Source organism: Bufo bufo, chromosome 4 (assembly GCF_905171765.1).
Source record: "Bufo bufo chromosome 4, aBufBuf1.1, whole genome shotgun sequence".
Lineage (NCBI taxonomy): Eukaryota > Metazoa > Chordata > Amphibia > Anura > Bufonidae > Bufo > Bufo bufo.
In genome coordinates this window covers 602,603,910-602,629,927 of record NC_053392.1, presented here as the reverse complement: position 1 = coordinate 602,629,927, position 26,018 = coordinate 602,603,910, and the positions used below count along the sequence as shown (strand labels likewise).

At 43.1% G+C, this 26,018-nt stretch overlaps 1 protein-coding gene across 1 annotated transcript in view; it reads left to right on the top strand.

The window, feature by feature from the left end:
- Nucleotides 1-26,018, top strand: part of LOC120999598 (calpain-2 catalytic subunit-like) — a 68,917-nt gene that overhangs the window by 18,428 nt on the left and 24,471 nt on the right. Inside the window, exons 4-8 of the mRNA XM_040430554.1 lie at nucleotides 2,225-2,358; nucleotides 13,883-14,048; nucleotides 15,773-15,856; nucleotides 15,953-16,038; nucleotides 24,282-24,356. Of these exons, the coding sequence (XP_040286488.1) occupies nucleotides 2,225-2,358; nucleotides 13,883-14,048; nucleotides 15,773-15,856; nucleotides 15,953-16,038; nucleotides 24,282-24,356 (545 nt within the window). The remainder of the gene's footprint in view (nucleotides 1-2,224; nucleotides 2,359-13,882; nucleotides 14,049-15,772; nucleotides 15,857-15,952; nucleotides 16,039-24,281; nucleotides 24,357-26,018) is intronic.

Genomic DNA, 26,018 nt, shown 5'->3' with positions numbered 1-26,018 from the left:
GACAGACGAGAATGCCGGCAGCGCGATCAAGTGGATTAAGGTGAGTTAATTATTATTATTTTTTTTTTAACCCCTCCAGCGATGTTTTACTATGCATTCTGTATTCAGAATGCTATTATTTTCCCTTATACCCATGTTATAAGGGAAAATAATACAATCTACACAACCCCGTACCAAACATGCACGATTTTTCTCACGAGAGTGCAAAACGCATTACAATGTTTTGCACTCGCGCGGAAAAATCGCACGTGTTCCCGCAACGCACTCGCCCATTTTCCCGCAACGCCCGTGTGAAAGAGGCCTAAGAGTGTGCAAAGGTGTCATAAAAGCAAAAGGGGGCTACTGTGAAGAACCTAAAATATAAAAAAAAACATTCTATTTTGTCCAACACTTTTCTGTTTGCTGCTTAATTCCATATGTGTTCTTTTATCATTTTCATGTCTTCAATATGAATGTACAATGTAAAAAAAATAAAAATAGAATGAAATACTGTAGAAATTAAACCATAGAATGAAATCATGACCTATTATTAGACCTTGTGGCCAGTGTGGAAATTGCAGGATTATATAATTAAAAATCAATAGTAATATGGAAGATTTTTTATTTTTTTTTAAATCACCAAAAATTCTAAATTCAGGCTCAGATACAGGAGGTCCTAGTGCTTGCATCTGTGCCTTTGGTGAACGCTTTCCATAGAGGATACAGCCACCACCAATTTGGGAAGCTATGGCTGCAGCAGTTTGTTTGCATGCATTACCCATGGGCATTAGGGACTTCACCATGTAAGCTTAAAGGGTTTCTGTCACCCCACAAAACTCATTTTTTTTTTTTTGGATAGTTAGATTCCTTATAGGGCGATATAGGAGAATATAATAGTCTTACTTACTTTCATGCGGCCGATTCTTTATAAAACGAAGTTTTATAATATGTAAATGAGGGCTCTACCAGCAAGTAGGGCGTCTACTTGCTGGTAGCCGCAGCAGCAATCCGCCCCCTCGCAGTGTTGATTGACAGGGCCAGCCGTGATCTCCTCCTCCGGCCGGCCCTGTCAGTAATTCAAAAATCGCGTTCCTCTGGTCATTCGGCGCAGGCGCTCTGAGATGAGGAGGCTCGTCTCCTCAGTGCGCCTGCGCCGATGACATCACCGAAAGAGAAGACGTCATCGGCGCCGAATGACCAGAGGCGCGCAATTTTTTAATTACTGACAGGGCCGGCCGGAGGAGGAGATCACGGCTGGCCCTGTCAACTTCGTTTTATAAAGAATCGGCCGCATGAAAGTAAGTAAGACTATTATATTCTCCTATATCGCCCTATAAGGAATCTAACTATCCCAAAAAAAAATAATGAGTTTTGTGGGGTGACAGAAACCCTTTAAAGGGGTTATCCCATAACTAATGTAAAAAATTTAAATCAGAGATCTCCACATTCATTGCTCTGCTAGATTTATATCAAGCTGACCGCTCAAGGGGAGTGTCTTTTCTGCTGATGCTAAGGGGGGTGTCCATGCTCTGCCTATCACAGCTCAGGAGGAGTGTCCATGCTCTCCCTATCACAGCTCAGGAGGAGTGTCCATGCTCTCCCTATCACAGCTCAGGAGGAGTGTCCATGCTCTCCCTATCACAGCTCAGGAGGCGTGTCCATGCTCTGCCTATCACAGCTCAGGAGGCGTGTCCATGCTCTGCCTATCACAGTTCAGGAGGCAGTTGAAGGATGAAACTGAGCATGTGCGGCCTTCTCAGTGAGCAGGACAAAAAAATAAGAAAAATAACACAAACTGCAGGTGGCGCTATACAGACACATTTTATTGAATATCTTAGTGGCTATGCAAAATTTTTAATTACATGCAGTTACAAAAGTATTCAAATCCAGGTACTGGTTTTAAAACTTTGTGGAACAACCCCTTTAAGAAAGACCTGACATGTTTTAGTATTTCTTATGCTATTAGATGTCAGTGTATGGTATTTGTACAAAGATAACTGCTGTCCATATGAACATTCAGGACAAATGAACATAATAGAGGGGTCCCTGGCTTAAGTCCCCCTATGTGACTTAGAATGGAGGATCACCATGTAATACGTCATTTGTCATAATGGCCACAGCTTCTCATTGCAAAATCAGCTGTTTGCCGAAGTGCTGCGAGATGATTTCCACATTGTCTCCTGTTTGTATGTGATAAGAAACAGGAGACAATTGAGCCTAACCAAATATTCTGGCTTTATTACAGTTTTGGCAGTATGGACAATGGATGGAAGTGGTAGTCGATGACATGCTGCCTACAAAGGATGGTCAGCTCATGTTTGTTAAGTCCAATACAACTCATGAGTTCTGGAGCGCACTTCTGGAAAAAGCCTATGCTAAGTAAGTGCAGTGAAAATCAATGTCACCATCCACTCATGGAAAAGCTGGCCCTGCTCAGCTATTCCTCATATTGATCAGAATATCAGTATACATGTATCGCCCGTCACTTTGCTCACTGTTGTAGATGGTGCTCAGTGATTATATTAGCAGAATCATAAATCCATATAGTCTACAGGTAAAGCAACTGTGGCACTCACTAATGCAACCAAATTCTTCTTTATTGAGGCACGGTCAGTAATATGGAGGAAGATAATCTACAATCGTTTCAGATGTATTCACAGTTTGTAAGGGTCTCTGCATCTCAAAAACATCTCCTTCATATACAGAAGAAGTCTCTTGAGACGTGGCGGCCTTGACAACGTGTGGATACACGCAAAACAGCCGTAGGCTACTTTCTTCCACATTACTGACTGTTCCTCAATCAAGTTGGATTTGGTTGGATTAGTGAGATCCACTGTTCATTATTCTGTGGACTACTGTATGTCGTTTATGCCTGACACCACGTTGTGCAAAAATTACACTCAGAAACTTGCTAGGGCACACTGTCTCTTTCTGGATTCCTTTCCCTATGGCTTTACGCTGTAGGTGTTAACTGAATGATGCAGGCTTATAGCTATGCCTGTCCTGAATTTTCGTGATGGTGTCAGAAATTGTTTCCCACCACTTTGCAGTGGAGTCTAGCTAGCTTGATTGCTTGATCAATCTGCTAACTCTAATATGCGGTTGCTTGCATTTCATTTGTGGCCTACGACCCTGCAGTCTCTATGGGGCAATTATATCCTCCTAGATGAGCCACATCTGTGGTCCACCTGGGGCAATTACGTCCTCCCTAGTGAGCCTCCTCTGTGGTCCACCTGGCCTGGAGGAGCAGGAGATGGATCACATGTTCCCTCACGCCTCACTCTCTTCTCTCAGACTGTAAACTGACTCTCTTTTGCTCAGCCCCACCCTTGGCAGAAAGTAAGACCAGCCCACGCCTACCAAAAGGAGAGGAATGGAATGGTAAGTTCCTGTTGCCAAACATTGACAACTGTAATCCATCTGCTGGACAACAAAATGTATTGCATGAACGGTGACCTATCATGAATATTACAAAAGCATTACATTCACATTGCATATAAAACAGTAAACAATTGCAGATACCATGGTAGAACCCCCAGGTCTGGGGTACTACATACTTAACGGAAGCTAATCATTGTATACACTTACGTATTATATTTCTGCACATAGGGGTCCTTTGCATAGAGGAGACATTATATCCTCAACAGAATACAGGGATGTAAAACAGGAAGATGGAAAGTGGAGAGAGGAGGGGACTGAGAGCTGCCAGGTGTCACGGTGGGGAGTGGGGAAACCCCCCACTGTACAATGTCACCAAATACTAGGCCATAGGCAGGGAAAAGGGAGCTGGTCACCTCCTAAAGCTTCCCTCAAGCAGCCCTAGTCTCCTGGCTGTATTAGCCGCCTTCAATGGTAAGGGTGCCCATATCCACGAACCTAGAAGTCTAGGAATCCCTGCATCATCCTCAACATTGTGACAGGGAAGAGACCTCCTGTTCATCCAACACCACGGATGAAAGGCTGTCACCGCCAGATCTCTAAGAAGCTCTGACGCACGTTCTTCTGTACCTCCTGCATGATGTTCTTTTGTTTTGTTTTCACTTTGTCATCTCTTTTCCTTCTCCCAGCTGTCATCTATTCACACTGATTGCCTCTCTTTATATCCCCTCCCATACTGCCTCACTTTGTGGTTTATACTACAGGGTGGGCCATTTATATGGATACACCTTAATAAAATGGGAATGGTTGGTGATATTAACTTCGTGTTTGTGGCACATTAGTATATGTGAGGGGGGAAACTTTTCAAGATGGGTGGTGACCATGGCGATTATTTTGAAGTCGGCCATTTTGAATCTAACTTTTGTTTTTTCAATAGGAAGAGGGTTATTTGACACATCAAACTTATTGGGAATTTCACAAGAAAAAAAATGGTGTGCTTGGTTTTAACGTAACTTTATTCTTTCATGAGTTATTTACAAGTTTCTGACCACTTATAAAATGTGTTCAATGTGCTGCCCATTGTGTTGGATTGTCAATGCAACCCTCTTCTCCCACTCTTCACACACTGATAGCAACACCGCAGGAGAAATGCTAGCACAGGCTTCCAGTATCCGTAGTTTCAGGTGCTGCACATCTCGTATCTTCACAGCATAGACGATTGCCTTCAGATGATACGAGATGTGCAGCACCTGAAACTACGGATACTGGAAGCCTGTGCTAGCATTTCTCCTGTGGTGTTGCTATCAGTGTGTGAAGAGAGGGTAAACAGTCTGCAGAGATATACTGTTCAGAATTTCGGAGATGGGCAGCTGATTCTGGTTGGAATGATGCTGCACTCCGAAGTCAATTTTGCCATGGTCTTTCGGAGGGATTGAAAGACGCATTTGCCTTTCATGAGAGACCTGCCTCCTTGGAGTCTGCCATGTCTCGGGCTGTTCGTATTGACAGGCATCAGAGAGAGAGGTGAGATCACTCCTTCCTGTCATATTCAGTCCAAGGACAGTGGGGCGGTCTCATTCAGTGTGCAGGGGCCTCAGTCTCTCTCAATCCCCTCTGAGCCGGAGCCCATGCAGCGGGGTTTGCTTGCCTCTAATAATAAAGGATTCAGCTCTCAGAGGAGGGTTTGTTTCTGTTGTGGAGGTATAAATCATTTGGCAAATGTTTGCCCCTCTAGGAGATTCAGGGAGTCTTTTGAGGGTAATAAAGAAACAAAGAGAAAAAAATCCTCTAAAAACTTTCCATCTGTTACTATTGGCAAGGTTGATGCGGAAATTGAAGGTTTTCCGTTTGCTTGTAGTTCCCGTTTTGTCCTACCTGCCATGGTGGCGCTAGATAGCAAGAACATTGTTTGTGAGATTTTTGTAGATAGTGGAGCAGCTGTCAATCTCATTGATAATAAATTTGCTATAACACATGGTTTCCAGGTATGCACTTTGGGAAAGGATATACCTGTTTTTGCTATCGATTCCGTTCCACTTTCTCAAAAATCGTTAAAGGGCATAGTTCACAATATCCCTCTGACTGTGGTTGATGCTCATGTTGAGGATGTGTCATGTTTCGTCCTGGGCGGATTACCTACTCCTCTAGTGTTGGGGCTACCCTGGCTTACTAAACATAACCCCACCATTGATTGGCAAGCAAGGCAAATAAATGGTTGGAGTGACTTTTGCAGAGAGAATTGCCTCTCTCAGAGGTTTCTACCAAGACTGTACCATCTTTTCTCTCTGAATTTTCGTATGTGTTTTCTGAGAGTGGTGTCCAAGAGCTCCCTCCTCACCGGGAGTACGATTGCCCTATTAATCTCATCCTAGGCGCCAAGCTGCCTAAATCACTTTTATACAATCTCTCCAAACCTGAAAGGGTCGCTATGCGTACTTATATCTCTGAGAGGGACACATACGACCCTCGAAGTCACCTGTTGCCGCTGTTTTTTTTTTTTTGTTAAGAAAAAAGATGGTTCTTTAAGACCTTGTCTGGATTTCAGGGAGCTGAACAGTATCACAATTTGTGATCCTTCTCCGCTTCCTCTGATCCCGGACCTGTTTAATCAGATTGTTGGGGCAAAAGTTTTTTCTAAGTTGGATTTAAGAGGGGCATACAACCTGGTCAGGGTCAGGGAAGGAGACTAATGGAAGACGGCCTTCAATACCCCTGAGGGCCATTTTGAGAATTTGGTTATGCCCTTTGGGTTAATGAATGCTCCAGCCGTCTTCCAACATTTTGTGAACAGCATTTTCTGTCATTTAATGGGGAAATTTGTACTGGTGTATCTAGATGACATTTAGATTTTTTCTCCTGATTTCAAAACTCATAGGGACCACCTACATCAGGTCTTGCTGATTCTGCGGGAGAATAAATTGTACGCTAAACTGGAAAAATGTGTGTTTGCGGTTCCAGAAATTCAATTTCTGGGTTTTCTTCTCTCCGCTTCTGGTTTTCGCATGGACCCTGAGAAGGTCCGCGCTGTGCTTGATTGGGAGCTTCCTGAGAATCAGAAGGCGCTGATGCGGTTTTTGGGTTTTGCCAATTATTACAGGAAGTTCATTTTGAATTATTCCTCACTGATATGACTAAAAAGGGGGTAGATTTTTCCTCCTGGTCGGTGGATGCGCTTAAGGCCTTTTCTACTATCTAAGAGAGTTTTGCTTCCGCTCCCATCTTGGTACAACCCGATGTCTCTCTGCCTTTCATTGTTGAGGTGGACGCTTCTGAGGTGGGTGTGGGTGCGGTCTTGTCTCAGGGTCCCTCTCCTGCCAAATGGCGACCGTGTGCCTTTTTCTCAAAGAAACTCTCCTCCGCAGAGAGAAATGATGATGTGGGAGATAGGGAGTTGTTGGCCATCAAATTAGCTTTTGAGAAATGGCGCCATTGGCTAGAGGGAGCCAGTCACCCTATTACCATGTTTACCGACCATAAGAATCTGGCCTACTTGGAGTCAGCCAAGCGTCTGAACCCGAGACAGGCCAGATGGTTTTTATTCTTTTCTAGGTTTAATTTTGTTGTCACGTTCCGCCCTGGGGTTAAAAATGTGAAGGCTGATGCCCTGTCACGTTGTTTTCCAGGAGGGGGGAACTTTGAAGACCCGGGTCCCATTTTGGCTGAAGGGGTGGTCGTCTCTGCTCTTTATCCTCTTGGAAGCAGAGGTTCAGGCAGCCCAGGCAGAGGCTCCTGATCTTTGTCCTCCTGGGAGGTTGTTTGTGCCTCTCGCTTTACGACACAAGGTTTTTAAGGACCACCACGATACTGTCCTTGCTGGGCACCCGTGGATCTCATTGCTCTGAGATTCTGGTGGCCGGCTCTTCATAGGACGGTTAAGGGTTTTGTGGCAGCCTGCGAGACCTGCGCTCGTGCCAAGGTCCCTCATTCACGGCCATCGGGTCCTCTCTTCCCGTTACCCATTCCTTCCCGTCCTTGGACGCATCTGTCCATGGACTTCATTACGGACCTGCCTCGTTCCTCAGGGAAGACTGTGATTCTGGTGGTGGTGGACCGTTTTAGCAAAATGGCGCATTTAATTTCCGTTCCTGGGTTACCCAATGCTAAAATGCTGGCACAGGCATTTGTTGATCACATTGTCAAATTGCATGGCATTCCTTCAGACAGTCTGATAGGGGCACGCCGTTTGTTTCCAGATTCTGGAAGGCTTTCTGTTCTCACTTGGGGGTTCGGTTGTCGTTCTCTTCTGCTTTTCACCCGCAGTCGAATGGCCAGACAGAACGCGTCAATCAGAATCTGGAGACATATCTGTGCTGTTTTGTGGCAGAGAATCAGGAGGATTGGTGTTCTTTTTTGTCCCTTGCTGAGTTTGCTTTAAATAACCGTCGCCAGGAGTCCTCGGATAAGTCACCATTTTTTGGTGCATATGGGTTTCATCCGCAGTTTGGGACGCTCTCTGGAGAGGGGTCTTCTGGTTTACCGGATGAGGAGAGATTTTCCTCGTCTTTGTCATCTATTTGGCAAAAGATTCAGGGTAATCTAAAGATCATGAGTGAGATATAAGCGTGTGGCGGATAAGAGGCGTGTGCCTGGTCCGGACCTGAATGTGGGTGATTTGGTGTGGTTGTCTACTAAAAATATCAAACTGAAGGTTCCCTCCTGGAAGTTGGGTCCTAGGTTTATTGGGGCTTACAAAATCTTGTCCATCATCAATCCCGTTGCCTTCCGTCTTGATCTTCCTCAGACTTGGAAGATCCATAATGTTTTTCACAAGTCCCTATTAAAATCTTATGTCCAACCCACTGCACCCTCCTCTTTGCCTCCTCCTCCGATTGTGGTTGATGGTAATCTTGAATTTCAGGTCTCTAGGATTGTGGATTCCTGCATTGTCCGTGGTTCTCTCCAGTATCTCGTTCATTGGGAGGGTTATGGTCCTGAGGAGAGGATGTGGGTCCCAGTGGCGGACATTAAGGCCTCTCGTCTTATCATGGCTTTCCATAGGTCCCATCCTGAGAAGGTGGGTCCTGAGTGTCCGGAGTCCACTCGTAGAGGGAGGGGTACTGTCACCGCCAGATCTCTAAGAAGCTCTGACGGACGTTCTTCTGTACCTCCTGCATGATGTTCTTTTGTTTTGCTTTCACTTTGTCATCTCTTTTCCTTTTCCCAGCTGTCATCTATTCACACTGATTGCCTCCCTAAATATCCCCTTCCATACTGCCTCACTTTGTGGTTTATACTACTTCCTGGATTGTGCTCTCTGCTAGAAGCTGCAACTGCTGGTTCCTCAGATAAGTCTCTTCCTTTATTTGTGTTTTTCTGCTGGCTTGATTCTAGGGGCTCCTGACTCCCTCCGTATTAAGTGTAGGGAGCCAGTGGGCGTGTCCCCTCACTATTGTAGGGTTTTCAGGTGTCATAGTCGAGGCACGAGGACATGCAATTATCTATCATAGAGATCTTTGCATGGGCTGAGCAGTAAGGGAGAGCTCTAGGGCTTTTATAGGGCTTACCCATATGTTCCTTAGTTTGGGATCAAGTCAGTCTGATGTTTATTTGTGACTTCCAGTTTTCTGCAACACCATCTGTGACAAAGGCATCTCCAGAGGCCGAGTAGCTGACAGGGAGAAAGACAATGCAGCAACTGCACGGCAGGTAAGTACACAGTGTAACAGAACACTAGCAACAACCAACACTTACCTGCCGCAGCAGAGATGGAGAAACGACACCAAACTTCTACCCAGACCTCCATGCGAACACCAGATGCACGGAAGCTCCAGGCAGGTAGCGCTGCATTCAGGCTTATGGGTCACCCCTCTGGGAAGCCAACCCCCTTTTGGAGATGACACACAAAGGGAAACGTCTTGCACACATGCAGGGACAAACACCAACAACATCCCAGACGTACAACAAACCTCCAACTCAAACCCACACTATAAACACACCAGGAGGGGAAGGAAGACAAGGAGGAAACACACAGTATGACATTGCAGATGACATTGCTAAGAACATCGATGTCAAACTTGGATGGCCCTCAGATCTCATCCATGCACAGAGCACGCATCTCACATGCAAGGCAGACAAACCAAAACTGATCTCAGTTTCCAAGCCAGAGTATATAAGAAGACCTGAGACTACACCCAACTCACCAATTTGCTCCAGCCAGTGAATTAACCCCACACACACCACACAGCAGGGAGACACTACTTAAAGGGGAATTGCATACACAAGCAAAAGGCAACAGGTTGCCGCAGACAACAGCATGCGTGGCCAGCAAGTCACGGCGCAAACAGCAAAACCCGTGACATGGCCACAACATGCCAAAACAGCAACATGTTGCCACCGGCAACAGCAAGCGTGGCAACAGTGTCACGGCATACACCATAGGCCGTGACACTTCCACCCCTCAAAACCCCCCCAAACAGAAAAGGGGAAGCTAGTGGAGCACAACAAACAGGGGGGGAGGGAGGGAGAGAAAAAAAAAAAAAAGAAGCAGATTCAGCGCCAGTGCAAGGAAGTATCTCCAAGACTGCCGCCAGCCTATGGAGCAACACACAGGAACCAGGGCGCCAGCCAACAAACAGCCAAGAGAGACTGCACTGAACGCTGCATCCACCTCAGACACGGTTCGCACCAAGTCGCTGCCAGCATGCATCTCCAACCAGCACACAGCCACTACACTGAAGGAATGCAGCCAGCCACCACAACACAAGCGACAGAATGAATGAGAAATGGACTAGGGGAGACCCAAACACAAGTGCCAGTTCACACCAACTGCAACCACTGTGACAGAGAACTGCACTGTAACAGGATTCCCCTTTCACCCTCCTTCTGGAGGATAAGCATGTGCACCAGAAAACGCCAGGTGACACATGCTGCGCCCTCTTCCGAAGGCCAAATATACTGAGGAGCCTAAGTTTGACATACTGTCACGGTGGGGAGTGGGGAAAACCCCCCACCGTACAATGTCACCAAATACTAGGCCATAGGCAGGGAAAAGGGAGCTGTCACCTCCTAAAGCTTCCCTCAAGCAGCCCTAGTCTCCTGGCTGTATGAGCTGCCTTCAATGGTAAGGGGACCCATACCCAGAAACCTAGAAATCCCTGCATCACCCTCAACATTGTGACGGGGCAGAGACCTGTTCATCCAACACCACGGATGAAAGGAGTCTACAGAGGCCCAGTAGCTGACAGGGAGAAAGACAATGCAACAACTGCACGGCAGGTAAGTACACAGTGTAACAAAGAACACTAGCAACAACCAACACTTACCTGCCGCAACAGAGATGGAGAAACGACACCAAACTCCTACCTGGACCTCTATGCGAACACCAGATGCACGGAAGCTCCAGGCAGTGCTGCATCCAAGCATATGGTTCACTCCTCCGGGAAACCAGCCCCCTTTTGGAGGTTACACACACAAAACAGGAACAAACACCAACAACATCCCAGACATGCAAAAACAAACAAGACGTACAACAAACCTCCAACTCAAACCCACACCATAAACAACACACCAGGAGGGGAAGGAAGACAAGGAGTAAACACACAGTATGACATCGCCGATGACATTGCTAAGAACATCGATGTCAAATTTAGATGGCCCTCAGATCTCATCCATGCACAGAGCACGCATCTCACATGCAAGGCAGACAAACCAAAACTGATCTCAGTCTCCAAGCCAGAGTATATAAGAAGACCTGAGACCACACCCAACTCACCAATTTGCTCCAGCCAGTGAATTAACCCCACACACACCACACAGCAGGGAGACACTACTTAAAGGGGAATTGCACACACAAGCAAAAGGCAACAGGTTGCCGCAGACAACAGCATGCGTGGCCAGCAAGTCACGGCGCAAACAGCAAAACCCGTGACACTGCCACAACATGCCAAAAGAGCAACATGTTGCAACAGCAAGCATGGCGACAATGTCATGGCGTACACCATAGGCCGTGACACCAGGAGGTGATTGGTGATGACGTAATCCTGGAGTTCACGGGAAGTCACAAGAGATGAGCAAATTGAAAAAAAATTAAATTCAGCCAGTTAGCCGAATTTTTTGAAGAAATTCGGTTCGATCCGAATTTATTTGCGGCGAATCGCGTTAAAAAAAACGGCTATTTCCTGGCTGTAGAGAGCCTCTATAGTGGTTTAGAACACTGTGCCTTGCAGTAACACGCATAGGGAGTCTGCGGTGGGAAATAATACTGTGAGTCCGTATGACATACAGATGACAGGCGTCGCTCTTAGAATCACTGCACACTTCACTTATTTGGGCAGTTATGGGGCCAGAACTGACCAAATAACTCAAGTGTGAACTCAGCCTTACAGGTCAATGTTAGCGCCAAGAAGAAGTGCACTCCTTTTACACCGTCCAAAATATAAAAGGATTCTTTTGATTAAAATAATGTTCTTGGCGAGACTTTTGATTGCTGGGTTTGGTTTTCTCGAAATACTCAAAGTATTACTTCATGGTTTAACCTGGTTAATACGATTAAGAGATATGAAAACATTCTATATAAGCAGAGAAATACTGGGGAGAAACGGACTAAGATTTGGAGAGAATGGAAGTTTTAAGGTTTTCGTGCATACACTCCCTCATCTCCCCCTTTTTCACTTATTGATGGAGGGGGTGGGAGACGCATCATAAGGGAGGGGGTTGGTTGGGTATGAACAGGGGGGTAGGGTTTGTTAGGGGAAAAATAATATAATAATATTTTGTTTTTGCTGAATTGTATTGTTTGAATTTCTAATAAAATTAATAAATAAATAAGATGAGTGGCATATCCTATACACTGAGAGTGTAAGGAGCAGGATTCCTCAGCAGTGCAGAGTATTTCAGAAGAGGAGTGTGCAGATCTTGTTGAAGATTGTCCGACACAGTTTAGCATTCAGCTTTATAGCTGAGTGGATAAGGTCCTTGCCTCTAATGTACAAGAGGTAACTTGGGAGTTTTCAGAAATTGATGCTAAATTTCATTTAAATACACATAGCAATTCTCGAGCTCCAATTTTTCCTGAATAATTGAACAATTCCACTTCGTCAGCTTCGATTCGCTCATCTCTAGAAGTCACACTGGAGAGACCGACGTCCTGTATGCTCCTTAAGAAGGGAACTTCTATTGTAATCCTCGAAACGCGTCAAGCTCATTTCTTCAATTAAAACCTTCCTTTTACTGGAGTCCTCTGATCCATCTTGTTGAGTGGACAGGGTGTTTGATATTCTTCAGGTGACCTCGCCGAGGGAGGTGAGGGATGCAAGTGAGGGATCTCACATGCCGGTCCGCCAATACCTAAGTGTCTTAAAAAGCCAGGTGGATGGCAGTAGGCTGTGTCTGTGAGTGTGTGAGGCCTGTGGCTGGATGTCGGCTTGCGATCTGTCTGGGAGGACAGGTCGACGAACACCATAACTCGTCCTTCTTACGCAGTACCTGCAGCACGGTGTGAACTGAACACCAGGACTTGACCTTCTTATATGGTACCCACGGCATGGTGTAAATTGAACACCAGGACTTAAAACCTAAGGTGACTTTGCTAGTTTTTGTTAACCTGCCATGTGTGAATGAACACTGAACTTTTGGTTAAGAACTTTTTGTGCCTCTGTACTGCGTCCGCTCACCCTGCCTACCAGAGCGAATCCCCACACACTTCTATAAGTATCTCTAGCTATTTCAATACACAGTAACTCTATATATGGGCACTTAGTGCCTCATTCTTTGTGTCCTGTTTACACATCAGACTTGTGCTCACATGTCCAGGTTCCCATAATGAAAAGGTTCAAAATTTATGTAACCAACTGAGACAAATACCAGAATGCTTCTTTAACAATCTTTATCGTTACACTGGGCCTTCCTGTGAAAAGATTCTAAAGCTTTTAGTATGGTTGCAGTCTTCTAGATTTGCTGTCTTGCAAATTTTCAAACCGCAGGCCTAATCCCTCCGTTACAAGTAACTGATTGTAAGCTCCCTCTAGTGGGAAATTGCTGAACCCAAAATTTTAGCATTGAAAAGTCCTTTAACACAGGCCAATGATTGAGTGAATAAACATTCCTAGAAATGCTCGGTCCTGGTCACTGCCACATGTGAAGATCCCAAGTGATCAGCCAAGTGAGAAAATTCAGCTGATCACATCTTTTGTAAAGGCATAAAAATAATTGGTTATTGGCAGCACATCGCCTCATGTAAACAGGGTCTGCTACCAACAATAATTACACTGTATGTGCTCAATCATGAAGACCGTCGTTCGGTCACATACAATGCTGATGACTGCTCCATGTAAATGGAGCTTAACGAGTGCTGATCAACTTACTATATCATTTATTGCACCTCAATACAGGCCCCGGAATAATCTCCGTTACTAGGGTCATGGAACTGCAGTCAGACATCGTCTACACAAGCTCATCTTCTGTATTTACTTCTTGTTTTTTTTGTTGAAAAGACACATTAAAATGTACCGTCTGAACATGGCCATGTGGGCCAGTGTCTCATTTAACAACAAAGAACACACTAATCAGTGACACTTATTCTCCGCAGGATCAATAGATCGTATGAAGCCCTTGGTCGTGGTTATGCTCTGGAATCACTTGTGGATTTCACTGGTGGGGTTGGTGAAACATATAGAACTGCGGAAGCTCCAGCAGATTTGTTTCAGAGAGTCCAGAGGACACTGATGGAAAAGAGCTTGACCGCTAGTAGCACAGTAAGTATTTGAAAGTCTTAATTTCCACCAGTGCTCCATAAAATGAAAGTGTTATTCCTAGTACAAGGCACCAAAGAGAGAATCCGTGGGTCATGTTCCTCCCCTGGGTCCCGCTGTAGACATAGTGCAGACTACCAGTTTTACCTGAGCAGGACTTAAAGGGAACCTGTCACCAGTTTTATGGTGTCCTAACTAAGGGCAACATAAATAAGTGACTGATTCTCTTAGCACAATGCTGGGTCACTTTCTTTAATTGACCCAGTCAATCTGCCAACGTCTTGTATTGAAAATCTCCAGCTGATAATGATGAGTCATGAATATTCATGAGCTCCTGACTCTCCCCGCCCACCTGCTGCTGAATGACAGTTATTTTCCATATGAATCAGCAGCAGGTGGGCAGGGGAGTGGCTATAGCTCTGAATTAAATATACGCTGGACTCAATGACATCACGCTGGACTCAAATCAGCTCATTAGCATGCGGCATGCGGCATCTTTGTGTGTATATTTTGAGATAACCATCTGTCACACCAGTAAGTGAATACATCTAAGGCACTTTTTAGTAGTTAATGATTGTATATAATTAGTTAGATTATAATCAAATATCCACATGACAGGGTCCCTTTAACGCCCAAGCACCAAAGCCCTTTTAAACTACTGATGGAATGGGATGTCGGGAGTCTTACCCACACCAATCAGATATGTATGACTTATCCTCAAGATAGGTTATCAAAGTTTTACTTCTGTAAAACCTGCTTAACAACTGGGAGAGTTACCATTCCACTTGTCAATGAGGTGTGTCCCAAAAGAGAAGGATACTGTCCAATTAGTGCTGGACCATGGTATCACATTTTTATACAACGACTTACTCCTCTCTCACCATTCAGGGAACAGACATGCTTGGCCAAGCCAATTGTGCGGATGTGTGGGGCAGTTTGTCCATTTTGTTTTCCATCCAACCATCTGACCATCTAGATCTAAACGTAAAAAAGTTGGCCATACACATTACCTAACTGTCGGGCGTCGACTAAATGCTCGATTGGCCAATAGCTATCTAATGTATATTTTCAACTTTATGGACACCACCTAGTGAAAACCCTAATCAAAGCTCTGACTGACTACCAGTATGAACGGACCCCAGAGGTAGGGGAGTTCATACACAGGAATACCTAAAGTCCTATCTAACCCTAAAGGACCCTGGTACTAATGATAGGAATGAGACAACCCGTTCCTCCAAAAGGAAGGAAATGCAACACACAGAATAGTCCAAATAAAGTACAAAAGGGAAAGGTAACACTTAACTTCCAAGAAGCTATGGCAGCACCAGGAACTCAGCCAAGATCCAAACACCAGGTATCCACAGGTCCAACTGAAGCTATAAACCGCACTGCATTGTGGGAGAAACAACTATATATAGGGAAAGTTAAATGACCACAATAGCAACACCTGGAAGTTAAGGGTGTGGCCAGTACCAGAAACAACACAGACACCTATTGATCCACAAAGTAAACATGTCAAATCAAACCACGTGTTCAAGTCTTAAAGATCTCCTGCTATTCACTGTCGTGGGGACGTCCGTATGTCTCGGTACGTCCGTGACACCTACATTTGCAGGCTTGGTTTAAAGAAGCTTTAGTCACACTTTACCTAATCCGAACTCAACTAGATGTCCACTACCATCAACATTGAATTAGAGATGGTCAACCTTACTATTTTTTCTCTGCAGAAGTTTGTCCAGGGTGAAGGAGAATCTATTAACGAAAATAATGTGGTTGCAGGACATATGTACTCTATAACCGGAGCAGAGGAGGTGAGGACACTCCAACACATACTTGACTAGAGTCCTTTTTATCTTGGTAATGATATCATTTTATGTTTATTCAAACTATTGCTGTGTGCTTTGAAGGTCACCTGTGATGGAAAAGTGGTTAAAATCATCCGAATGAGGAATCCCTGGGGTGATACTGAATGGAACGGACCCTTTAGTGATAAGTATGTGGTGTAGGTCTTTTTAATTATCATTTTTAATAGTCACAGTGAAGCCTCCACAAAAGATAGGATCAGATTCCAAGCATCCCCTGCAATCAGCTCTGAGGAGCACCATGGCCTCTTAATAGTATACTAAGAACAGTGCCATAAAGTGTATTGTGGCTGTTGTTGGTATTGGCGGTCAATCCCATTAATGGGTTGCTCAACAGTGTAGTAAACTAGAGCACAGTCAATTAACTACCATTTAGCAGCTATAAAACATCAGGTCATCAGTATCTAATCGGTGGAGTCTGGCTCCCAGATGTTGGAAGGGGTTGCAGCACTTAGGTGAGCACTGCGACCTATTCCCTGGCCTATGATGGCCTATGATGTCCTTCATCACATAGCCTTCCTGCAGTTGAGTGCCATTCAAGTAATGGGATTGAGACATTCAAGGAAAATGGCTAGCTTACAGTCAATTTGCATATATTTACCTAGTCGAAAACAATAAAATAGACATAATAATACAATAATAAAAATGTCCTGGTACTTAAGGACACAGGGCGTACCTGTACGCCCTGTGTATTTTCTATCACTGCGGCGCAGTGGGCGGTGATCGGAAGCCGGTGCCTGCTCAAATCAAAATCATGCGGTTTGCGGCTTTTATCTATTCGGGCGGCGGCGGGCGGTGCCATCGGGTCCCCATGGGGCTGTGCGGGGGACCCGATGGCATGGAAGGCAGCGCAATGCCTTCCTGAGGCATCTGCGCTGCCTTCCGGTGAAGAGCCTGTGAGATCCAGCCCCCTGGATCTCACAGGCCCCGGAAGCTGTATGAGTAATACACACAGTATTACTTATACAGCCAATGCATTCCAATACAGAAGTATTGGAATGCATTGTAAAGGATTAGACCCCCAAAAGTTCAAGTCCCAAAGTGGGACAAAAAATTAAGTGAAAAAAAAAGTAGAAAAAATAAAGTTTTCCCCCAAAAAATTAAAAGTTTCAAGTAAAAATAAACAAAAACGTCATTTTCCCCAAATAAAGTTAAAAAAAATTGGGAAAAAAGAGGGGGGGGGGGGGAGTATACATATTAGGTATCGCCGCGTTCGTATCGACCGGCTCTATAAACATATCACATGACCTAACCCCTCAGATGAACACCGTAAAAAATAAAAACTGTGCTAAAGAAACCATTTTTTATCACCTTACATCACAAAAAGTGTAATAGCAAGCGATCAAAAAGTCATATGCACCCCAAAATAGTGCCAATCAAACCGTCATCTCATCCCGCAAAAATGAGACCCTACCTAAGATAATCGCTCAAAAACTGAAAAAACTATGGCTCTCAGACTATGGAGACACTAAAACATGATTTTCTTTTTTGTTTCAAAAATGATATTATTGTGTAAAACTTACATAAAAAAAAAAAAAGTATACATATTAGGTATCGCCGTGTCCGTATCGACCAGCTCTATGAAAACATCACATGACCTAACCCCTCAGATGAATACCGTAAAAAATTAAAAATAAAAACTGTGCTAAATAAACAATTTTTTGTCACCTTGCATCACAAAAAGTGTAATAGCAAACGATCAAAAAGTCACACGCACCCCAAAATAGTGCCAATTAAACCGTCATCTCATCCCGCAAAAATCATACCCTACCCAAGGTAATTGCCCAAAAACTGAAAAAATTATGGCTCTCAGACAATGGAAACACTAAAACATGATTTTTTTTGCTTCAAAAATTTAATCATTGTGTAAAACTTACATAAATAAAAAAAAAGTATACATATTAGGTATCGCCGCATCCGTGACAACCTGGTCTATAAAAATACCACATGATCAGGTGATTTTTGTAAATAACAAAAAATAAAAACGGTGCCAAAACAGCTATTTCTTGTTATCTTGCCTCACAAAAAGTGTAATATAGAGCAACCAAAAATCATTGTACCCTAAACTAGTACCAAAAAAACTTCCACCCTATCCCGTAGTTTCTAAAATGGGGTCACTTTTTTTGGGTTTCTACTCTAGGGGTGCATCAGGGAGGCTTCAAATGGGACATGGTGTAAAAAAAAAAAACAGTCCAGCAAAATCTGCCTTCCAAAAATCGTATGACATTCCTTTCCTTCTGCGCCCTGCCGTGTGCCCGTACAGCAGTTTACGACCACATATGGGGTGTTTCTGTAAACTACTGAATCTGGGCAATAAATATTGAGTTTTGTTTGGCTGTTAACCCTTGCTTTGTTACTGGAACAAATTGATTAAAATGGAAAATGCGCCAAAAAATTAAATTTCTGAAATTTCATCTCCATTTGCCAATAACTCTTGTGGAACACCTAAAGGGTTAACGACATTTGTAAAATCAGTGTTGAATACCTTGAGGGGTGTAGTTTCTTAGATGGGGTACATTTATGGAGTTTCTACTCTAGGGGGGCATCAGGGGGGCTTCAAATGAGACATGGTGTCAAAAGAACCAGTCCAGCAAAATCTGCCTTCCAAAAACCGTATGGCGTTCCTTTCCTTCTGCGCCCTGCCGTGTGCCCGTACAGTAGTTTACGACCACATATGGGGTGTTTCTGTAAACGACAGAATCAGGGCCATAAATATTGAGTTTTGTTTGGCTGTTAACCCTTGCTTTGTAACTGAATTTTTTTTATTAAAATGGAAAATCTGCCAAAAAAGTGAAATTTTGAAATTATATCTCTATTTTCCATTAATTCTTGTGAAACACTTATAGGGTTAATGACGTTTGTAAAATCAGTTTTGAATAACTTGAAGGGTGTAGTTTCTTAGATGAGGTCACTTTTATGGAATTTCTACTCTAGGGGTGCATCAGGGGGGCTTCAAATGGGACATGGTGTCAAAAAAAACAGTCCAGCAAAACCTGCCTTCCAAAAACCGTATGGCATTGCTTTCCTTCTGCGCCCTGCCGTGTGCCCATACAGCGGTTTACAACCACATATGGGGTGTTTCTGTAAACTACAGAATCAAGGCCATAAATATTGAGTTTTGTTTGGCTGTTAACCCTTGCTTTGTAACTGAATTTTTTTTTATTAAAATGGAAAATCTGCCAAAAAAGTGAAATTATGAAATTATATCTCTATTTTTCATTAATTCTTGTGGAACACCTAAAGGGTTAATGACGTTTGTAAAATCAGTTTTGAATACCTTGAGGGGTGTAGTTTCTAGAATGGGGTCATTTTTGAGTGGTTTCTATTATGTAAGCCTCGCAAAGTGACTTCAGACCTGAACTGGTCCCTAAAAATTGGGTTTTTGAAAATTTCAGAAACATTTCAAGATTTGCTTCTAAACTTCTAAGCCTTGTAACATCCCCAAAAAATAAAATATCATTCCCAAAATGATCTAAACATGAAGTAGACATATGGTGGATGTAAAGTAAAAACTATTTTTGGAGGTATTACTATGTAATATTGAAGTAGAGAAATTGAAACTTGGAAATGTGCAATTTATTACAAATTTTTGCTAAATTTGGTATTTTTTTATAAACAAAAAAGATTTTTTTTTACTTCATTTTACCAGTGTCATGAAGTACAATATGTGACGAAAAAACAATCTCAGAATGGCCTGGATAAATCAAAGCGTTTTAAAGTTATCACCACTTAAAGTGACACTGGCCAGATTTGAAAAAAAATGGCCTGGTCCTACGGTGAAATAAGGCTGTGTCCTTAAGGGGTTAATTTGAGGGTATTTACATTCAAATCAGGTGAACGGTGTAGGAATTACATCAGTTTGCATATGTGCCTTCCACTTGTTAAGGGACCAAATGTTATGGGACATAATAATAATAATCATAAATCAAACTTTTTAATACTTGGTTGCAAATCCTTTGCAGTCAATTACAGCCTGAAGTCTGGAACGCATAGACATCACCGGACGCTGGGTTTCATCCCTGGTGATGCTCTGCCAGGCCTCTACTGCAACTGTCTTCAGTTCCTGGAGAATTTTCCCTTCAGTTTTGTCTTCAGCAAGTGAAATGCATGCTCAATCGGATTCAGGTTAGGTGATTGACTTGGCCATTGCATAACATTCCACTTCTTTCCCTTAAAAAACTCTTTGGTTGCTTTTGCAGTATACTTTGGGTCATTGTCCATCTGCACTGTGAAGCGCCGTACAATGAGTTCTGAAGCATTTGGCTGAATATGAGCAGATAATATTGCCTGAAACACTTCAGAATTCATCCTGCTGCTTTTGTCAGCAGTCACATCATCAATAAATACAAGAGAACCAGTTCCATTGGCAGCCATACATGCCCAAGCCATGACACTACCACCACCATGCTTCACTGATGAGGTGGTATACTTAGGATCATGAGCAGTTCCTTTCCTTCTCCATACTCTTCTCTTCCCATCACTCTGGTACAAGTTGATCTTGGTCTCATCTGTCCATAGGATGTTGTTCAAGAACTGTGAAGGCTTTTTTAGATGTCGTTTGGCAAACTCTAATCTGGCCTTCCTGTTTTTGAGGCTCACCAATGGTTTACATCTTGTGGTGAACCCTCTGTATTCACTCTGGTGAAGTCTTCTCTTGATTGTTGACTTTGACACACATACACCTACCTCCTGAAGAGTGTTCTGGATCTGACCAACTGTTGTGAAGGGTGTTTTCTTCACCAGGGAAAGAATTGTTCGGTCATCCACCACAGTTGTTTTCCCTGGTCTTCCAGGTCTTTTGGTGTTGCTGAGCTTCTTTTTAAGCATGTTCCAAACAGTTGTTTTGGCCTCGCCTAATGTTTTTGCTATCTCTCTGATGGGTTTGTTTTGTTTTTTCAGCCTAATGATGGCTTGCTTCACTGATAGTGACAGCTCTTTGGATCTCATCTTGAGAGTTGACGGCAACAGATTCCAAATGCAAATAGCACACTTGAAATAAACTCTGGACCTTTTATCTGCTCATTGTAATTGGGATAATGAGGGAATAACACACACCTGGCCATGGAACAGCTGAGAAGCCAATTGTCCCATTACGTTTGGTTCCTTAACAAGTGGGAGGCACATATGCAAACTGTTGTAATTCCTGCACCGTTCACCTGATTTGGATGTAATGGTTGTGTCCTTTTTTGCACTTGGAATAATGTCCAAATACAACATATTCTAGGTAATAGTCAATATGCTAGCTCTCCTGCGCTCGAGCTGGGACTTGCGGTACTATAGAAATTTAATAGAGGGGACAAACTCCAGTGTATACTGCTCGTGAGTCTCCCCATTCTGCAATCCGCTGCTCAGCCTACTGAACTTGCACCTTTGTGTTTGTGCTGGGATTTGTGGTATTACAGAAGTTGATGTCTGTTACTCCACGTTTCACAGTCCACCGCTCAGGCCGTTGTTCATTGGTGTATCGGCTGCTCTGCTATGTGCCGGGTAGTATGACTTCACGTATGTGCTCTTCAAGTATGGAGACGCCAAAACTGATTCAAATACTGCAAGATTAAAGTTCTCCAGATGTTTATCCACATCTGGATAAGACATCCTACAAGACGCGTTTCAGAACAAGTGTTCCTTGCTCAGTGGTAAAACACTTGTTCCGAAACGCTTCTTGTAGGACGGCTTATCCAGTATCACTAGTGTGGATAAACATCTGGACAACTTTAATCTTGCAGTATTTGAATCGGTTTTGGTGTCTTCATACTTCAAGAGCGCGTTGCGTGGAGTCATACAAGCTGGCCTGAGCAGCCGATTGCAGAATGGGGAGACTCACGAGCAGTATACACTGGAGTTTGTCCCCTCTATTAAGTTTCTATAGTACCGCGAGTCCCAGCTCAAGCGCAGGAGCTCTAGCATATTGTCTATTACTTAGTCTCTATATGTTGCATTTGGACATTATTCCACTGCAAAAAAGGACACAACTGGAGACAAAGTTGTCTAGTGGATACACCGATGAGAATGGTTATTAACTGTAATTACAGTTCAGCCGTCCTTTAGCTTATATATGCGAGAGCTCCGTATTTTAAGTATTTAAAAGGGACTGTGACTTATTTATTATTTTTTATTATTGCATTATTATGTGTATTTTACTGTTAACAGTAAATATTATATGCAAATTGACTGTAAGCTAGCCATTTTCTTTGAATGTCTCAATCCCATTGCTTGAATGGGACTCAACTGCAGGAAGGCTATGTGATGAAGGACATCATAGCCCAGGGAAGAGGCCGCAGTGCTCACCCAAGTGCTGCAACCCCTTCCAACATCTGGGAGCCAAACTCCACCGACTAGATACTGATGACCTATCCTGAGTTCATATCAAGTTAGAAGAGACAGTTGGTGAAGCAGATGTTAAACACATTCATAGGGAGTCTATAAGAGTGTCCTTTTGGCCAACATACATGAGTATATTAAATAAGAAAGGCATGTAATAGTGTAATATAGATAAACTAAAATAATGGGCGAGCACACTGCATTTGTATCATCCAGTACATAAAATTTTATTAAATCCAATAGATAAACACGTGATATAGATAAAATCAGTCACACAATAAAATAAAATACAATAAAATATCTAAAAACAATAGGCTTGGATTGATACACTTAAATAAATAAATACCGCAGATAAATAGGATGGTTTGCACAGTATGGTGAAGTCCAATTAATGGTATGTGGACCAAGGTATCATATAAAAGTCCATTAATATGATAAGATATCTTAAATTCTCCTATCCAGGAGATCTTTGGTCACAAGTCTATTGCATGAATGGTGCACCAGAAGTATGTGCTGGTATTATAGCTCCGATATGAAGAGATCGCATACCTGTAATCAAAGCACCTCCACGTCCACAAGCATGGCCATGCTGTAAATTGAATTGAAGGATTCCAATAACTAAGAACATATCGGAGACTCACTGTGCCCTCCCTGTCGTGCCGGGCGAAATCCCGCTTAGAAATCTCGTGAGACTTCGGGTAAGTCAACTGCAGCTGAACGAAGCAAGACGCCGGCAGTATCCCGCGTCGCCCGACTCACGCTGGAAACAACCCGTCCACCACGAGGGAGGTAAGAAGCACTGTATACATAAGTTGCTATACCCACAGTGACTACGGGACTTTGTAACATTATACAGCTAACTGGTGCATAAAAATCAGCACCTAAGGTCTTATACAGGAGTTCATTTTAAGCAGTCGGCCAGAGACTGTAAGAGGATACTCTCTCTTCATATCGGAGCTATAATACCAGCACATACTTCTGGTGCACCATTCATGCAATAGACTTGTGACCAAAGATCTCCTGGATAGGAGAATTTAGGATATCTTATCATATTAATGGACTTTTATATGATACCTTGGTCCACATACCATTAATTGGACTTCACCATACTGTGCAAACCATCCTATTTATCTGCGGTATTTATTTATTTAAGTGTATCAATCCAAGCCTATTGTTTTTAGATATTTTATTGTATTTTATTTTATTGTGTGACTGATTTTATCTATATCACGTGTTTATCTATTGGATTTAATTAAATTTTATGTACTGGATGATACAAATGCAGTGTGCTCGCCCATTATTTTAGTTTATCTACATTACCCTTTGAGGGTGGGTGTCCCTCACATTTGGGCTAGCAGCACCTGTTTCACATTTCCGCCTTGAGTGAGCCACCATCCCACTGTCTGTATACAATAGTGTAATATGCTGCACATAATAGTATCCAATAAAAAAAAATGTACATCTTAAAGATTACTTTTTTTTTACAGTGGGACACCCTGTGGATATGTTAAAAGTAGGCCATAAACGTGATGACAGGGGCATAGCTATCAGCGGTGTAGAGGTAGCAGTTACACATGGGTCTGAATGTCTGTGGGGGCTCAAAGGTCCATCTGCCACATAAGAAGACACCAGTATTATAAATGTTACATGATAATTGTCTTTATGTCATCAATAAGACTTGCATGTAAGTGTAGATGTCCAGCAGCAGGGACTCTTGAAGATCTTGATCAGAGAGCCAGCCACATCTGAGTGAGGATAATACCACCCTCCAAGAATGTCAGTCATTCCTCCTGTGCCCAGGAGACCCAGTGGGGAAGTGAACCTACTGACTCTTACTAAATAAATGTGCAGACTGAGCCGAAAATGTCTGTTCATGGGAAGTCGGCAAAGACAGCTGTCAGCCCTTGGCCTTTTTATGTTTGTGGTCCGCTTTTTCCAATGTAATCTTTGAGTATGCTGGCCGCGTGTGACGGAAGGTTTCCACTCCCTGGACTTTAGTCTTTGCAAATTAATGTCTAAAGGGGAATTTCCTGATTTCTTCTTGTCCTCTCAGTGCCGATGAGTGGGGGAAGGTGGATCCCGACGTAAGAGCAAAACTCTATGTTGATAAGCTAGATGGAGAAACTTGGTGAGTATCAAACAGTCTGCCCCATAAACACTACCTGCTTGCTGCCCCTTTATACAGTGTCTTGCCAGGTGTATACATAACCAACTGCCTGTGACTACTGTTCATATGGCTAGGCAAGGGTGCAAAAGTAAAAAAATGTCTCACCTGTTACTGACACTTCAGGTCCATCACCAAGCTCCCTTCTCCTCCACTTTTGGTCTTCACTGGACTAGAAATTGATTGGCTGTCAGCCAGTGGCGTAGCTAGAAATGACTGGGCCGCCCACCAAATTTTTTTATGCCCCTCCCCCAAGCAACTTCTTTGCAACCACCACTTCTGTGGCTAGTCAAAATCGCTCTCTTAGACCAGGCCCAGCAGCCGCTCCGTCCGTTTCCTACAGTTTCTCTGTATATAATGTCATTTTATAATATTGTTGAGGGGTCCTGACAATAAAATCTTTTAGCCCTCATCCTTAGTGGGCCCCTTCTGAGCTCGGGCCCCAAAGCAGCCACTTCCCTTGCTTCCCCTATAGCTAAGACCCTGCTGTCAGCTATGACATGCATGTAGTTGGCACATCACACTTCCAGTCCAGTGGAGACCAGAAATGGAAGAGAAAGGAACTGGTGTGCCGGTGACAGGTAAGTCATTTTATTAACTTTTGCATCCTGCCTGACCATATAAATAGAAGTTCCTGGTTCCAGAGAACGCCTTAAACCAGTTCAAGACTGGTCCTTTAATTTCCCTACTGGACCAGACACATTCTCCTTTTTTAAATTTTTTCTTTATTTCATAATATCAAAATAAAACAGAATCAATAATCAGTATAGAAATGCAGTTATATTTACCTACATAAATCCACAAACTGATCCCAATCCTTAGTAAGAGCGAGAGAGAAAAAGTACATACTGTATACAGGGAGTGCAGAATTATTAGGCAAGTTGTATTTTTGAGGATTAATTTTATTATTGAACAACAACCATGTTCTCAATGAACCCAAAAAACTCATTAATATCAAAGCTGAATATTTTTGGAAGTAGTTTTTAGTTTGTTTTTAGTTTTAGCTATTTTAGGGGGATATCTGTGTGTGCAGGTGACTATTACTGTGCATAATTATTAGGCAACTTAACAAAAAACAAATATATACCCATTTCAATTAATCCTAAAACCAAACCATATATCTATCAAGGGTGAAAATGTAACCAATATTCGATTCCATCCAATGTCCAAAACCTGCAGCCTTAAAGGGGTTGTGCTGTGCTGATAATAAGATAGGTCATCGATATCTGATTGGCGGGGGTCTGACTAGTGATGAGCGGCAGGGGCTATTTTCGAATTCACAATATTTCACGAATATTTTATAGAATATTCGTCATATATTTCGCGAATTCAAGATTATTTTATTGAATGCGAAAAATCGGCAATGTAAAAATCGCGTAATGCGATTTCATAACGCGAAATACAGGCATGGGTCACTTTGGCTACATTTTTCAAGCTGCTAGAAGTTTCATGAGTTTCTCCTGAGACTGGAGAAAATGGTTGGCACGGCAGAACACTACAATAGCTGTATATGAAGATAGAGTCAAGAGCTCCAATATATTCGCGATTGCGCTAATCGGCAGTGATTAGAATATTACGTGCAACTTCACATTTTAGCAGCTCTGACTAGAGATTACTGATTGGTGC